The sequence below is a fragment of the Pterocles gutturalis genome, unplaced genomic scaffold (assembly GCF_000699245.1).
Source record: "Pterocles gutturalis isolate BGI_N339 unplaced genomic scaffold, ASM69924v1 scaffold2036, whole genome shotgun sequence".
Classification (NCBI taxonomy): Eukaryota; Metazoa; Chordata; class Aves; order Pterocliformes; family Pteroclidae; genus Pterocles; species Pterocles gutturalis.
In genome coordinates, this window is record NW_010102731.1 from 27914 (window position 1) to 46188 (window position 18275).

The 18275-nt window shown below is 38.4% G+C and overlaps 1 protein-coding gene across 1 annotated transcript in view; it reads left to right on the forward strand.

Annotated features, from left to right (window-relative positions):
- Positions 1-18275, forward strand: part of KITLG (KIT ligand) — a gene marked incomplete at its 5' end in the record, with an annotated part of 44946 nt that overhangs the window by 20338 nt on the left and 6333 nt on the right. The window contains 4 exons of the mRNA XM_010086383.1: positions 7907-7969; positions 12631-12810; positions 14634-14796; positions 15689-15784. Coding sequence (XP_010084685.1) covers positions 7907-7969; positions 12631-12810; positions 14634-14796; positions 15689-15784 — 502 coding nt within the window. The remainder of the gene's footprint in view (positions 1-7906; positions 7970-12630; positions 12811-14633; positions 14797-15688; positions 15785-18275) is intronic.

Here is an 18275-nt window from a genome sequence, read left to right on the forward strand (position 1 = left end):
TTCTGCTGTTGCCAAGCCCAAGCAGAGTGGGGTAGGGCTGAGTACTCCAGCTGCTCCTCAGTGAGGAAGCTGTACAGTCTGTCTCCTTACTTACATCCATACCTTTCAGATCTCTCTACCAAATGTAAAATCTGGGTCAAGACAACTAGCAAGTTCAAAGACATTCTGGGTTGGAGAAATAACAGGTGCAGAAAATACAAAGCCTAGACACCTGGATTCTCTACTGATTTGAGTTGTCTAAGAATACTTTGAGGGAAGTCTGTATCCCTGTTTTGTCTGTCTGTGTTAAAATTTGCGTAGACTTTTCACAGAATCATAGAATGGTTTGGGTTGGAAAGGACCTTAAAGATCGAGTTCCAACCCCCCTGACATGGGTTCATGCAGAAATAACTCCTGCAAAGCCACTTGAGAAGTGAAAGTGTCTTAAATTTAGTATAAGAATGCTTGCAGTATAATCAGGTTAATTGAAACCAAGTTGGTTGTTCTCTTTTAAAGTGCTACACCATGACAACCTGCCTTGTCTTTGAGTTGGAGGGACATGAATTTGACAGAAGGACCACTTGCTGGATAAGGAATTGGCTAGATGGCCGCACTCAAAGAGTTGTGGTCAATGGCTCAATATCCAAGTGGAGACCGGTGACAAGTGGCGTTCCTCAGGGGTCGGTACTGGGACCAGTGTTGTTTAACATCTTTGTTGGAGACACGGACAGTGGGATGGAGTGCACCCTCAGCAAGTTTGCCAATGACACCAAGCTGTGTGGTGTGGTGGACACACTGGAGGGAAGGGATGCCATCCAGAGGGACCTGGACAGGCTTGAGAGGTGGGCCCATGCGAACCTCATGAAATTTAACAAGTGCAAGGTCCTGCACGTGGGTCAAGGCAATCTCAAACACAAATACAGGCTGGGTGGAGAATGGATTGAGAGCAGCCCTGATGAGAAGGACTTGGGGGTATTGGTGGATGAGAAGCTGAACATGAGCTGGCAGTGTGCGCTTGCAGCCCAGAAAGCAAGCTGTGTCCTGGGCTGCATCAAAAGAAGCACTAGAACAAGATCAAAGGAGGTGATTCTCCTCCTCTACTCTGCTCTCGTAAGACCCTACCTGGAGTACTGTGTTCAGATGTGGGGCCCCCAACATAAAAAAGACCTGGACCTATTGGAGTGAGTCCAGAGGATAGCCATGAAATTGGTCAGAGGGCTGGAGCACCTCCCCTATGAGGCCAGGCTGAAAGAGTTGGAGTTGTTCAGCCTGGAGAAAAGAAGGCTCCGAGGAGACCTAATAGCAGCCTTCCAGTACCTTGCCTACAGGAGAGCTGGGGAGGCACTCTTTATCAGGGAGTTTATTGAGAGGACAAGGGGTAACGGTTATAAGCTGAAATAAGGTAGATTTAGGTTACATATTAGGAGGAAGTTTTTTACTGTGAGAATGTTGAGGCACTGGAACAGGTTGCCCAAAGAAGTTGTGGATGCCCCATCCCTGGAGGTGTTCAAGGCCAGGCTGTATGAGGCTTTGAGCAATCTGGTCTAGTGGAGGGTGTCCCTTGCCCATGGCAGGGGGGTGGAACTCAATGATCTTCAGGGTCCTTTCCAACTCAAACCATTCTATGGTTCTATGATTCTATGATACTGAGAACAAAATGGAAAAAAAAAATTAGTAAGACTTAAAATACTTTTGAAACACAGTATCATTAGCTGACAGTGTGAATACAAGAAGGGAGAAATTCACAGAGAATACTGACTGATCACAATACTTTGCTGAAAAGTACTATTTTTTTAATGATGTATGGAGTATATCCTTAGTACACATAATATGGATTCCAGCATGATATTGCTTAAAAATATAGTTCAGGAGACCCTACAACTCTTGTAAATTACTATAAATGTTTTTGTACCACTTATTTTTGAAACAAAATATACTCATTGAATTAACAAATTATATTCTGATGTTTTATCGTCAAAATTAGACATAGTATACATAAGTGGCTGGCTTCTTTATTCATCCTATTGGCTTTTAGAAGTCTTATTTCTCCACTGATCCAAAGAGTTTTTGCCAGTAGGATGTGGTGTCTTTAATAAATATCCTTCCCTTTCACACTGAGAACAAATTGTAGCACTGAAGATTTCACAGAAGCTAATGTTATGTGTACAGTTATTGCCCGTAGTTATTAGGATGTTATCCACAAGCTCTGTTACACTTGCTGAGAGTGGTATGACAGTTTCAAAAGGCTTGGCCACACTGGCATGTTCTTTAAACCCTTTTGTCCACAGTTGCATATAGTCCCATATATATGTGCGATAAACTTGCCATTTAGCAGTAGTACACAAGTCCCATCATTTAGCTTAGGATATTGGCCTCTCTTCCTCCTGCCTTATCACAAATGCTTAGATATCAACTTAGATTCAGTATGGCCTGAATCCTCCACTGGGGCAGGTTATGATCTCTTCAGCTCCTCAAAATGTTAGTCCTCCCCGGGCCTTTTCTCTTCACTGTAAAAGTATATCACCATCTCTGCCCAGCCATTCAAGTCCATAATAAAGGTTTCCATTTTGTCTGTTGCCGTTTCAGACCCTTGTATGTTCACTTTTTAAAACCTTTGTTTTTTTCTGTCATAACAGGAAAAAAATGTTTTGTAGCTCTCTGTCCATACAAATTCACTTTTCTTCCAATTTCTTGATGCTTAAAAATACAGTCTACTGAAAAGTCTTTTTTCTGGCTTCAACTTGTATTAATTTTCTGCTCTGACCCTGTATCTTCTACTTATTTCCTTCAAGCTGTTCCTCCTTTTTTTCATTATCAACAGCAAGCCTCTTGGTTTTGTCTTCAAAGGCACTAAATATTAACACTGCCTGTGATGTCCTTAACACATGCTGAGTTTGCCCTCTTGTCCTAGCTTCTCATTATTTCCATGGTATCTCTTATGCTGTTCATGGCTGCAGAAAGGATGCTCCTTGATGAACTCCAGGCAGATTCTCATCCTCTTTGTATCTCATGCTAAAGTTCTTTGCCGCGTGAATCTATGTCCCTCTTTTTTCTTTTTTCCTATTCTGTTTTTCCCTACCTCTGCTGCAGTTCACTTACAGCTAGCAAAACAGTGCCACAATTGCCTACCAAACTCTTTGCCTGTAGCTTGACCCAACCTAGTCTTCACTGATTTAGTTCTGTGCTTCTTGTTCCAAGTACCGTAAACCTCCTGTATCACTGGTAGGAAACTCCTGAGCATGGCTGTGGCTGTGTTCTGCTCGACTGTATTGTATTCTAGGAATATGAAAAGAACGTGCCTCAGTCAACACTCTGAATATAGACCAGGGATGTCTACTAAGCTAAAGCGATTGGAGAATAAATAAGGCACCCTGTGCAATGCCTGCAAGTGTGTGTCATTTGCATAATCAATTTTGTATCAAGTAATATATTGAGGACAGATGTGTGGTGTAACTTGTTTTCAGTGGTGTTAATCAGGATTTTCACTAGCCTCATACTAGACTCATGCCAGAAACTAGAATCGGAACAGAAGAGCAGATTCAATAACAATACATTTTCTGAGCATTAATCAACCTAAGACCAAACCAGACTGGTATCTGTTCATACAAAAATTACTTGTATTTACTGTAAGATTAAATTTATTCAAATCTTTATATTATAATTTTGTCATATGAAGCATGTGGCCTAAGTAAAGAAAGAGGTTTTTCAGAAGAAAAGAATAATTGAACAATCATTTTTTGTTTGTTTTTTAATAGTGAGAACTTTTAAAAGAGCATGATTTCATACCTATAGGGAATTAAAGTATTTAGAGAATATTCATTCTGCATTACTAATCACTTGAACTCCTGCTTCTTTTGTAATGAAGATGTCTGGAGGGAAACACATTACTTGATGAACAAATGTTCCTTATTATGAAACTGTAATTGCAGCACCTGTCAATAAATCCTGTCCTCGTTGTTCTTTTCAGCACATTAAGTCAGCAGAAAGCTGCTTTGATGTAATTGTGAATCTGATTTTGCATAAGAATTAGGAATCTGTTGTATATATGTTTGTTAAATATGAACATCAAACCTACATATATGTAGAATTTTCACTGAGCTGTGAAGTAAGTATAGAATGTACCTACATGTTTTGGTTTCATCCATTTCTAAGATACTCACCTCTTCTTCCATGATCTGCTTCTCTAAAGCAGTTTTTTTTCTTCTGAATGTTGGAAGCTCAAACAATAGTCAGCATTTCCTGACCAGGTTGCTTGTTTGAGACATGCTGTTTCAAACACTTTGGCTTCACATTGCATCTTTGCTGTAAATGTGTACTTTATGCTCTCTGCAACATTTGGTATTTATTTTTAAATGGATCTAACTCTCCTGAGTGAAGGAGGGTTAAAAAAAAAAAATCCAGTGTTGTTATCCTGCAAATAATCTGCCACTATGGCTGTAAGAAGCGTGAACAGAAATTGTTAGCATGTTGTCTTAAGCCAAGTGATGCAGATTTTATTAACTGCTTCATTAGCAGCTAAGAGAGTAGATTGCAGAGATGATGGATGGAAAGTGGAAGCTCCTGCAGGAAAAGAAAAGCCAAGGATGCAAACAAAGGAGATGCAGAGGCATTAAAGAATAGGAAGGAGGAATGAGGAAGAGAAATATGAAGGTAGTTACAGTAGCCAGAAAGAAAGCATGGTTTTCTCATCATATGCCTCGGATTAAAAAAAAAAAAAAAAGGTAAATGGTAGATTTTGCTTTAAGGACTTGCTTTATCTTTGATCTGTGTATAAAAAAATCATTATGCTTGTCTCCTTAAAATTTTCAGAACAGTCACAATAAAAACAATTTCCAGAAGGAGCAGCCATAATTTCAAGCACTTGACTGCAGAGATAGGTCATCTCGTTTCTGTTCTGCTGTTGCAATGAAAGAGTGGAATCCAGATTGCCTTTACAAGATCCCTTTTTCATCTCCCTGTCTATGTGACCATGAGCATATTTTTAAAGTATATTTGGGTTATGCAATGTTAACAGTACTGTATTAAATATTCATACCTCTGTATGTCAAAAGGAATCTTACATTCCCCAGTTTGAAATTTTGTTGCAACTGGGAATGTAGCACTTAAAGTTGGTTTTATATGGATTTAAAGACATAAGTCTAGATTCCTTGTTCTTCACCTCTTCTCAGTGTTTGATAGGATTTCTGTAAACACGCACACTGACTAAATAAGAAATTTTTTTTGTGGCATTTTAATTGCAATGCAAGGTTATTTTAGTTCTATATGTTACTTTCGCAGATGATCAGTTGACATTCTCTATAATCGTTGAAACTGTTACTTTTGTCTAAACCAAGGAAAGTCCTGCAGGCAGGTGTTTTCTTGCCCCCAAATTTGTCACTCTAACAAAGAAGTCGAGTCAAAAAAAGCCATTCTGGGACTTGGGGAGTTTCCAGGGACAATCCCTTTGCATTCCCCCTTGCTCCAGCAGCTCAAAGCCCTGTTGTCCTCTGCCTTGTGTGGCTCCTTCTTGGGAGCTGCAGCAGTTGGGTACCCCGCACAGCATGGGTACACATAGCCCGTTCATTCCTTTCACGATCATTTCAGCAGTTGAAAGTCAAGTGGTTGGTTTTGGATTGTCATCTTCATGGTTAGTCTTCAGAGAAATTTCAGGAAAGCAAGACAGTACAAAATGCACAGATTAAGTACAAACATATCCATAGATTCTATCTATTTTATATGCGTGAGTTGGGAAGTCCAACTAGAACACAAATAGAACTCCCTTGCTTTATCTGAGCTCTATCATTTACCATCAGCAGAGCATCTGGCATGTGGAGTTTAACCAATAAAACTTTAACAAGTTGTTTTGTCTTCAAGCAGGGCATATATTTTGTGTTTGACACCCTCCCCCCAAGTGATCTTCATTTTTAGTAGTAAATTCAAAAATATCTTTTCTGATTCACAGTCTGTCAAGGAGAAAAATACCTGAGGCTGAGCTGTATTCTCTGGCTTTGTTTGAGAAACTGTAAGAGCTCTTGGGCAGTTAGTGCATGAAAAGTGTTTGACAGGCTCTTATGCCAGTAAAGTAGATTTTATACATAATGCATCTCAACTCTTGTAGTGTTCATTGATTTGGAACAAATTTAATCTTCCAGTGACCTTTCTTAAAGAACGCTGCTTTTGCTGACATTGCTAAGTATTGAATCCCTCTAGAGTGAGTATAGGAAACTTTGCACATACAGTAGCATGTTTGTTATCTTTGCTGCTTGAAGTGCTGCTAATCCTACCTCTCTAGGCACACAAAGCAAGCTGGAAAATAAACTAGATTACCTGTTAATGCATCATGATGTCAAGATGTTTTTAGAGGAAGGAAAAATATACCAAAAAAAAAGTAGATGAGGATTTAGAATAAATCAGATGCTCAAAAAGAAAGAGCACGTGTATTTCAATATTTTTCAGTATTTGTAGCCTCTTGAATCAACTCCCCAAAAAGCCAGGTAAATAGAAATTCATATAGAGGATTTTAGTGGCACTTTTGCAACTGCTGTTTTCTGGAATATATAGGTATAAAAAGAAAAAAAAAATTGATCTACAGAAAGGAATTTATCACAATCCTTTGTATAAAACTTGTTTTTTAAAGCTGTACGAGAAAGGTAGATGTCACTGAACTTAAGGATTGTGGCTCAGCCCGTGTAGTAAATAAAAAATGTTTGGAGTTCACTAGTGACTCCCTGTGTGTAAGTATTGTCTTTGATCCTTTCTAGAACCACAACATTTTTAAATTGCTATTTTAATTTTTAATTGAAACCAAATTTCAATTAACAAATAAAACAGTCTGTGTCAACCAAATATTACCTGAAAACTGCACAGGAAAAAAACTAATCCATGTTCTTGTTGCTATAGCAGCAAAATCAAAAGCAACTGTAACAGAATGATCTTTAACCCTAAGAAGCAGAAATGCTTTGCTGAACAAAGTGCAGATTCTGGTTCACCAAAGGACTTCTGTTTGTGCTTATTGTCTTTGGACTAAATGAATTTCAAACCATGATGAGAAATATCATTATATAAAATTTCACTGATACAAAAGAAAATAGATTTGCTGCATCACCAAGCATCACAGTATTGGTAAACCTTTTGAAAAAGTACTTCAAGAAATTGTTTATTGTGGAGGTGTCTCCCTCTTCATCTCCTCACTTAGCACATTCCCCAGATGATCAGATGCATCTCACAGTAGTGCTGGATCCCATCTATGGGAAATTGCGTTGTGTAATTCAGTGAGAATCCTTCTTCCACTCCTTGTCCTTGTTTCAGCACACCCAGTAGTCACCCACATCTGCAGAGCCGTGCTCAGCTTACACGTGCAGAAGCTCTCCTTTGCCCCAGGTGATATATTGCTCATAATCAGTGAGAGGCATAGATTCAAAGTTGAAGTTGTGCTCCGTTGTTTTTCTGTCCTGGTACATAACTAAGCACAAGGCAGGCAAGTATTTCTTTAGGTTCAAATGCTTGCTGAAGTTGGAAGTTATTTGAAGGAAAAAGGCTTTAGAGACTACTGGGTCCTATACTGTTTGGAGTGGTTGGGGTTACATACAAATTGCCATGTAAACACTTCAAGACATGCCATTAAAAGATGAAAATGCAGTGGAGTTTCTGCAGTAATGAATAACCTCAGATCACTTCTCCTCACCACATTACTGACTTTAGTTCTACTGGGAAGTGGTAGCATTGAACATCATCAGATTGGATCTGGGAATGTTACAGAATTGTGGAAAGATGGGCAAATAAGAGTCAGTAGCAGTTCTACAGGAAACTGAATATGTAAGCTTTTGCACCTGGTAAATTACTGAAAATTTGTGTTGAATATTTGATAGATTTTGTTGAATACTGTGATGAAAACTGAGTCTCACTTTATGTAGTCAGTAATAACATATTTATTATCTGTTTATTGTAGGTTGGAAATCTCCCAAATGATTATATGATAACCCTTAAATATGTCCCGAAGATGGATAGTCTGGTATGTACGAACACTTCAAGTTAATCCCAATAAAGTAGCCCACTGGAACAAGTGACGGCTGTAACATTTTATACCTAGTCCTATGCCTTAGTAAGTTACAGCTAAATAAGGTTATTTCACTTTTCATATGCTTCACAAGTATTCATTTAAAAGAAATGTAGAGAGATTCCTGCAGTCACTTAAAACTTTTCTAGTTGCAGAAATCTTAGAAAAATGTTTCTTCATATTAATTCTTTTAACATTTTCCCTGGAATAAGTCTAACTATGGTATTATTTCATCATGTCAGTTGAAAATTGTTGCTTTCTTAGTTCCTTTCTAATTGTACTTTGGAATTTACTGTAGAATGTCTTTCTCATTTTAGCCAGTGGAAATACCATTAAAACACAACAAATACTGTGTAGCCAGTGAAGACAGCCTTAAGTTCAGCAAATGGTAGTGTCAGTAACTATGCAAACTGGTAGAAAGTGAGGACATTATTTCATTCAGACATACTTTGTATTATTCTTTCTGTATAATCCCATAGTTAATACATAGGGATACTTTCAAATAAGCATCAACCATTTCTGTAAAATTTTATAATATTTTGTATTAAAAGCTTTGTCGTATTATCTTGTTTCTTATTCTACTAAACATTTTCAATGGTTTTCCTTGAATTTTAATAAAATATTTTTAAGAATATTGTATTGAAAATGCTCTCTTCCTTGTTGCATACACTGCAAGGAAAAGGAGAGAAGGAAAAAAGGTGAAAGTAGATATTATGCTGAATGCTATACCGTACTGTATTTTTTTTAAGGAAAGAAAAAAGTAAGAAAAGGACTAGTTTGTCAATTAAACTGAACAATACTGTGCCTGTCTTAAGAGTGAATCATTGTACACATACATTAGTAGCTGGAAATCATCTGGTAGATGTAAAAAGCTGTGTTTGTATCCATACAAAGTTTTCATTATAAAAATCGAATTTGTGTGTGATACAGATATAAAAATGCATCCTATCCTACAATCTTGTAGCAAATCTGGCAATATTCCCTGTTGATATTGGAGAACAATGCCAGAAGCAACATTCTCTCAGTCCTGAATAACACGAATTAAGAAGATGGCTGGAGGAAAAGGAGGCTGTGGGATAGTGAAGAGCCCTGAGCTGTAAGGTTATGAGGTATTATGGCAGATCTGGCAGTGTTCCTATGAGTTTTGTTGGAAGCTTGAGGCTTTTACTAAAACTTAGTACTTCAGAAAATCCAGTTTAAACTTGATTTCCTTAGACAGAAAAACTCTGCAGAACAAATGCTATAGAAGTTGGGTACTAGATCTTACATAATTAAAATGAATGGAAAAATTTCAGTTTCTGAAAACAGCCAATATCCAGAGAAAAAGGAAGCAAGATTGGTTGCCACCATCCCCTGTCTGCGGTGCTTTTTTGAAATTCAATTATTTTGGTGCCTGATGTGATGAGATTCATGTCTGTGGAGGACAGCCATAGCCTGAGTGCTGCTCCCCACCCTCCAGGATGATAAGCATGGCAGCTGATGGGTGAGAGCCAGGCTGGATCAGTGCCGTTCCCTCTGCTGCACTTGTGGGGAGGTTGGCACTGCCAATGAAGGTGGCCAGGGAGCCTGGTTGAGCGATGAGTCCTGGTCATTCACTCTGCTTAACTCTTACCTTGCTCTGTGGTTACATTTTGGCTGCCAGTATGCCCTTTCTTTTCTATAGTTTAAATACCATGTCGTCTTGCTGCATCATGTCCAGAAACTTAGATCCGGTTTACATTAATGACGAGCAGCCAAGAAATAAACAAGAAGAGAAGTTCAGAGCTGGGATTTCCATATTCCCTTTTCTCATACACTACTTTCAGTCATGGTGATGGAAGGTGCAGCTCTTGGCCACGTGCCTTCCCAGGAGGAAGTATTCAGCGATATTCACATCTCACTTTGCCAAATTCCTCTCTAGGGATTTCAGGTTGTGTTACACATACCCCAACAAAGGCTGCCTGAAAAAGTAGGTTTTGCTCTGGATTCTGCAAGGTCCCTGCAAGTTGGGAAACCCACGGCTTTGCATAAGGCGAGTGCCCTTTGTTCAGCTCTGAAAGGATTGAAACAGTGTTTGCAAATTTTTCAGTAGATTTCAATCTTCAGTGTGTGCATAAAGGGGGAAAGGTAACCAAAGTAGCAAGTCTCAAATGCAGATGACTAAAGGCAGGAACCAGCGTGAATGCAAAGCAGATGGGAAGCTAGTGTAGTGCATGTAACAGGAACAGACTGACCTGATCCATTAAACGGAAGGGTTGTTGCATTATGCACTAGCTCAAGGCATCTGAGTGGCTTTAAAAGTAGTCTCATAGAGTGAACTGTGTAATCTAACTTGAAGGTTAAAAGGCAAAGATGAGAGCAGCAGGGGCTAAACTCCGAAGAGGAGATAAACTTGAAACTTTTAGATAGACGTAGAAAGAAAAAGCTAAATGAGGACTACCTGGAGGTACAAGGGAAGTCAGGTTTGCAGTTGCCCCCAAAATGTAGATCTTGGTCAAAGTTTACACAAAAAAAGCAGAGTTAAACCTCCATTTCTTTTTGTAAACTGTCACATTTCTCAATTTGAACAGTTTCAGCCCTATGTTTGGTAGGTATTATGATAGCAAGCAAATGCACAGCTTGATATTACTGAAAAGAAAACTCAGAGCTCTCATGTAATACAGCTTTGTAGGTCAGAACAGTTCAGTCAGAGGAGACTCCCACGCACATGCTAAACCGCGGGAGGAACAAAATAGATTCCCTGCTGGAATCGCCAAATGCTCACTAGGAGAAGCGGCAAGCTTTTGCTGGTCCCTGCCAGAGGAGGATGTAAGCCCATAAAACCTCAGAGGAAAAGAATTTTCCATGTTTGCCGTCCAAGGAAGCACAGAAGTTCTGTGTCCATGGTCCTGCACCAAAGCAGAGGAAGCGTGTTGTCTGTCTCATGAGGGCAATGGGACATGGCACAGTGCATGCTGCTTGAATGAAGTATGTTTCAACAAGTCTTTCTCTGAATTATTTGCTTTCTGCCTCTCCTCTCCTGTTCTTGTGCTTGAAGGAAAAAAGGGAAGGAAAGAATCAAGCCAAATGCCATCCATTTCACATTTTGTTTCATTCTTTAAGTCATTATTGAGATAATTACAGAAGGAGATAATACTGACTTACCATTTGTTAGCAGTGTGTGAGAGAGTTGTACACGAAATTGAAAAGTCAGATTGAGATGAACAATGTATTTACATTTGGTTCTCTAAACCTGGAAACCTAATAGTCTGATTAGTTTTCAAAAGCATGAAGTGTGTTTTTCTTCATCAAAAACATTTATGCATCAAGGCAGAACAACATCTGTGTCACCAAGAACGTAATTTGTCCCCAGGTCATGATATTGATAGTAGTGGATACTTTTTTTTTTTTTTGAATAAAGAATCTATACACATGCTTATTGCAGAAAGTGAGGAAAATGAGATTAAGCCTAGAAGTGGGTACATCAAACATTTACTGTTCATTGCAGATGGTGGAGTGGATGCTGCCCATCCACTGGGCAGCAATTGGAAACTGGTTTAGTGATGCTGACAGTACATAGGGGTTGCTGGGCCAAGAACGTCACAGCTGTGAGGCTTTAATGATCCTGAGATATTTCAAACATTGAAAAAATTACTTCACATACGGAATAAATTCCCATAACATTTACCATTAAAAAATCAGCATTTATTGGGAATGGACTTCAAGGTACATGTTGCGGTGTGACTAGTGCATTACCTTTATTTTTGCTGACCATATTGAGTTTGGTTTTTTTTCTTGGGATATGTGGCTTTTTTATTTACTTGACTACTGTTACGTAAATCTAAGTAGAAGAAGTTAATGACTCCCTATAAGGCAGCAAGACGAATGACCAGGTTTCAATCACATGAACAGCTGTATGTAATTTATCTGCAAACTAATTGCATAGATGTCAGTGGAAGGATTTGAACTCTGTTCCAGTGGCACAGATATGGCAGATACCATGACAGGGTGTGCAGAACCCTTTTGTTGGCGAAAACTCAGGAAAAGAAAGACTTTTAGATCTAGAAACTGTTCTCAGGAATAGTATTTAGTGAGAAAACTGAAGAGAAGGAGTTAACTGAGCTGACTAGTTTGAAAATGGATAAAAGCACACAAGGATTTCATGTAAAATGTTTAGGGAAACCTTCCTCAGAAGAAATTTAAATCAAGGATCTTTGGGGTTAACTGAGCCATATAGGGCAACAACGATAAAATTAAAACTGAGATTGCTCTAAAGAAAGTCTGGAGAAAATTTTTAAAGCAGTAGTTATTTTTTAAAAAAAAAAGTTAATGAAAGCTTGGAAGAGGGTACTTAGTAGTATATCCCAAGGCTCAAATTCTCAACAGACTGATGGCTGGCATTTGTTAAAAATTTAATGAAGGGATGGCATTTAACAGACAACCATAAATATGTCAGTGTCAGCAAGAATAGAAATTTTACCAAAAGTACTGAAGGGAAAGTTGGCCACACTAAAGAAGAATTTTAATTTAGACTTTCAAGATAATTTAAATTGGAAAAAGCAGTCTATTCTACTTTTGCACATTGAGTTGCTTAACCAGTTTTTGCAAAAGTCTGATATTTAATCTACCTCTCTGTTTCTGTTTTTATCCCCTTATAGCCTAATCACTGTTGGTTGCATTTGATGGTGCCTGAATTTTCAAGGAGTCTACATAATCTTCTCCAGAAGTTTTCAGATATTTCAGATATGTCTGATGTTTTAAGCAACTATTCAATCATCAATAATCTCACAAGGATAATTAATGATCTTATGGCATGCCTAGCTTTTGATAAAAATAAGGTAATCTAATAAAGAGTTTCTACTTTTATGCTGGATATTTTTATTTGAAATTTCTGTTACGTAGTACTCAGTAATAGTTTAAAAATGTCCAAAGCTTTATTAGATTTGTTCTCATTTCTATTCCTGTACCTCTGAAATCCTTCTTTGTTTAGAAACGCACTGAGTACACTGTGCTAACGTTGGCTAGTTGTTATCTCCTGTTTCAAAGGAAAATGGCTTACGAGGAATTACAGTATATACAATGACCTGTATACAGTTATTTAAGTAGTAAAAAATGTAATCATCATCCTTACAGTAATTAATTCATTATGGTCTGTTTGAAACAGGCAGAAATCTTCCTTGTACAACCAACTTAAATTACTCATTTTGCTAGTGATCCTAATGTAAATTTAAAGATGGTCTGGTTGGAGCATAGTCTGAATAGGTATCACAGTGTGTGAGGCTCTGAAGGCTTCACCATGGTTTAATAAACATTTTTGTACAAAGACACATCAACAACTAGAGGATATTGGCCCATTTCCAAGTGTTTCTGGATGCCCACAGCAGCTAGAAGGATTCCATGAGTCCCACTCAAGAGATCTATGATTCCTTTGGGTGAAAATGATGGCAAAAAATTAACTTTATAAACCCTTACCCAGCTCTAACCAGTCTGTCAGTAATTAAAAATAAGTTCTGTAGTTGAAGTTTTTGTCCCACTGAATAAAACAGCCAAAAACTGTTCTTTAGAGCACGGATTTCATCTTCCATATACATTTATTTTTGTCAAGTAAGTCCTTAACTGTTGTAATTACACCTTTTTAACATCCAGAATGAATCAAATGGACTAAAGTACTCAATCTCATTTAGAGTGGCACAACCTTGCAACCTTGTCATATATTGGCATTATATTACTCAGAGTATTTAGGCATTCCCTAAAGTCAAAGCACTCAACTGGGATGTGGTTGGGGAAGAGAATTTTGGTTTATAAAATGAAGAAGTAAAAATCCTGTAATTCAGAGAGATAACTAGCTATTAATTTCCTCGGAGAAGAATGACCTTAGGTCTAGTACTTTCAGAATTAAACATAAAATAATTTTGGAGCCAAAACTGGGAATTTTACCTTAGAACATATTTAACCCATGTTCTTACCACTGTCCTCCTTCTCGGGAGTATAGAGTAACCCCAAGCCAAATTTGGCCTGCTGGTATAAGAAACAGTTGTTATGAAAGCCAAAGTCAGGTAAAAAAAAGAAAAGATAACCATCAATGATCCTAACAGGGACCTCAGTCTTGTTTAGTCTGGCATAACACGTTTGTCTGTTAGACCTCAGAGTGATTGGGCTTCCTTGTTTATAGTCCTTCTCTTATTTTTAGGTACATTATCAGGGATCAAAGTCTGCTTCTGTGCAGTAGCATATCCCAGCTATTGTATTCTGTTCCCTGTACTCTTATGACAATAACTCTAATTGTGCCCTGTTCCTGTGTTCAGATTAAAAGGACCATGTGGAACATTGCAAAGTAATATGAAATCAAGGTAATTTTTAAAAGAGGGTAATAAAAAAAATTATCTTCGTTTTCAATGTAGGATGGGAGACTGCTTTCATTCCTTGGCAGTTTTCCAGCACTGGATTAATAATTTATTTCTATTTGCAGAGCTAATTTGAAATCCTTAGATCAGAGGGTTTGTATGTTTTATGAAGATTGTATACAGCAAATTTGATCTTCTGCAGGTTAAAAATTTAAACTATTTTCTGTCATCTTTGGGTATTTTTAACATCTGTTGAGGTACTGAAATTAGCATCTCTCTTGACCTTCTTTCAAGCTGAATTTTATATTTTACCCTAGGATTTTGTAAAAGAAAATGGTCACCTTTATGAAGAAGGTCGCTTCATTCCTGAGGATTTTTTTAGGCACTTTAATAGTACCATTGAGGTCTACAAGGAATTTGCAGACACGTTGGATAAGAATGACTGTATTCTGCCTTCAACAGTAGAAACACCAGAGAATGGTAAGATGACTATCATTTTGGGAACAGAATCTAAGTGAATATAAGTGGGTTCTTTTCCTTTGATTTCAGAGATGCTAAGGATCTGATGCTGTATAACCATGTCTCCTTTTTACTGCCAGTTAAAATTACTACCAACACTGAAGCTTGTATTTCTGTTCTAAGTCCAGTCCTATCTGGCAGTAAAACTAGTGTCATCGTTCCTAGTGACATCATTCCTTAATGTAATCCAAATAACCTTACAATACTCTGCTCTGTTTCTTTTCATCCCAAATATATCCTGGATCATCTTTTTACATTGTTGTTCTTCTTATCTTCTATTAATGCTCTATTTAATTTTTATAAGGCAATAAAGGAGCCTAAGATTGCACTACTGAAAGAACAGGAAGCTGGGACAAGTTGTAAATTGCAGGAGCCTCAAGTCACCTCCATGTTCATCCCATCCCTCTTGAAAAGGGCCATGTTTACTTCATGTAAAAAATTTAACAAGCTCAAGTCAGGCTCCTGCAGTTCATTCTCATCCTTGCAGTAAATGGAGGTTTTGTATTCTCTTTACTGTCTCTAGTGACAGCTATTAGCTTTTTAATTAGGGCAACGTATCCAGTTGCACATTTACACCAGTAGTAACTGGAAGCAGATCAGTGCCATAACCTAAGAACGTGTTTAAAGCAACTGCTTTTCAAGAATAGCTCTGCAGCAGCAGCTCAGTGTGTAGACACATCTGCCTCTTAATAAGACTGCTTTTTTTGGCTTAATCGACTTCATAAACAGCCCTGTAGACAGATTTTTAAAACAGCCCTAAAGCAACATCAAAGTAGCCCTATAGCCCATCATCCTATATAGAGGGAACTGTATTTTAAATTACATAATGCTGACATACTCATTTTCTATTTAGATTCCAGAGTCGCTGTCACAAAAACATTTTTGTTTCCTCCTGTTGCTGCCAGCTCCCTTAGGAATGACAGCATTGGCAGTAACACTAGCAGTAACAGTAAGTACAAGTGATTGAATTAATATATGTGTCTCCATTTTGTTCTGGTAGCTGGTTGTTATGAGAGCTCAGAGGAAAAGAATGTAATTAATTGTGCAAATTAATGGGAAGTTACGTGTGCCTGATGGTGTGCCATGTGTTTCTCAGCTATCGTACTGAAATACAATGGAGTTATCTAATCAAAATTTAGAGATGCTATCAAGTTACAATGATGTGACAGCTCTCTGCAACTTGGAGAGGGCAGGTCTCTTTGTTTTGGCTGTCGTGAGGTCCTGCTGGTCATATGGCCTCAGCAGACTTGGCTGTCTCAGACACCTCGTTTTAACTCTCAGAAAAGGAAGTTGCTCTAAGCATTCCTGTCCAAAATTGGGCCCAGGGTACTCACGTGAACAAAGAGGTTGCCTGTACATTGGATTTTGAGAGTACTGTCAATCCCAAGCTTAATACCTGAAGACAGCCCTCATGTTTACTTGCTGTAGTTGCAGTAGGTCCAGATCTGCAGTCAGCATGCTTTCGGTTGAGGTCAAGGACAAAGTCACTCCACTTTTGGCAGGCTGTAATCTTCTCTCTGGTGTGGCCATCTCTGTGTTTCTCATCTGTCTTGGTCCAGTGTATTACATGACTGGTCACTGAGATAAGAGAGCCTGGACCTGTTGCTGTTAAGAGCCTCAACATTACCTGTCAAAAAGTCTGAAGGGGTATAAGAATCTGAGGTCAGGAGAAACTGCAAAGTTTCAGGGGCTTTTAGTGACATCATGTACAACAAGGTGAATACTCTCTGGAGCTTTCCTTGTGAACAAAAGAAGGGGATTTTCCTTATTTCCTTAGGTTCCCGAAATGGTGGTTAAAGCTTAACCATGTTGTTTCCCTTGTTCCTGTTTCCCATACACATCAGGATGACAATGTATCCCTCTTTCACAATTTCCCCCTTTCACTTCACAAGCATCCATGTTATCTAAATGCATGATGATGAAGTGTGTGGTTGGTACTCCTTGTGCTTAACTAAAAATGGGCAAGAAGGCAGCCTGTTGTACCCTGGTGGGCACGATGGTAGCTTCTAACAGTGGGACAGATACTACTTAAGACTGTGTTTCTTCTCATGCTCCTTCTCTTGGGAAAGTTTAATTTAGTTATTCTCTGGGGTTTTATCACCATGCATGCTACCTCTTAGTTGGCTTACAGCTGCTGTCAGGTTTGAAGCCCTTTCTGATTGCTTTCTAATTAAGAGAAGGTCGTAAGTCATCATTCCCCAGAATCCTTTGTGTAGAAGGTTGGAACAAAAACCACCTTCAACTCCTGGCTGCCACCCTGCCTCTCTGAAAAGAGAAGTCTCACTGCCATAAATTCCTCGCCAAGAGGTCACAGAGATGACTGCAAATAACCTGATCAGCCCAGGGCCAGTTATGAGGCACCAGGAGGGGGCTAAAGAGCACATACCTGTCTCTCTCAGGTTTGAACATGTGATAATTTTTGCTGTCACTGATAGAGAAAGAATATTCAGCTGCAGCCTGAAGCAATGGGAATGGATCGAGGAGCCAAAAGAAAGACGGATAGATTACAGGAGCAGTTCAGATGAAAGGAGTTTGATCCAGTACAGTAACAGGAGTGAGATGGGGCAGTGCAGCAGAGTGTGGCACCTGTGTCTGTACATTGGAAGGGAGTACACAAGCACGTTTATTAATCTTCTTTTGTAACTGGAACTGATAATCAAGTAGGAAAAAAGCCTAATTAAAATAATGCAGTAAGTCAAATTGCTTGGCTGGCCATATGCTCTACAGGTGTGTTTTAACTGATTATCATTCTCTTAAGCAATTTATTGGAAAATTGGATATCAGTTAACAGTCTTATATAGAAATTACATGAGGACTACACATCTGGGACTGGGGACAGTTTGAACTCGTAATCAGATTAAATTACATTAACTTGGACAGTGGATGCTGACTGGTTACACTTTAGTTATTTGTTTGGAGTTTTTTGCAGGGAGGGATCTGTGGATTCTTTATTGGCATCTTTGTCTTACTCCCTGAAAATGGTCTTCAGTACTGATTTTGGTTTTATCTGGGTTTATTGCTAGGTTTTCTCTTTTACTTAATCCCTACCTTCTTGGAAGGAACAACAATGAATAAACCTTATTACTTCCCATGTGAAGACTCCCCAGCACAGGGGACCCTGTCTGCTGGCTTCAGTACTGTTCTCAGAACAGCAACACTAGATTCAAATTTCATAAAGGAAAACATTTGGAGAAGAGGCGAAACCTGAAAAAAAACATCTCCAGACACAAGCTATTGCAGTATTTTTTTTTAAATTACCCTCTTTAACATTAAACAGTTTTAAATGGAGATAATTAAAATTAATGGGTTTTAGACCATTTATAAGCGTTCAGTGTTCGCAGAAGAACCCCTTCAGTTTAATAATGAATTTTGCATCTGTTAATAAAATCTGTGTACTCAGATGACTCAAACTGCTCTTAATTCTAAATTCAACTTAGACA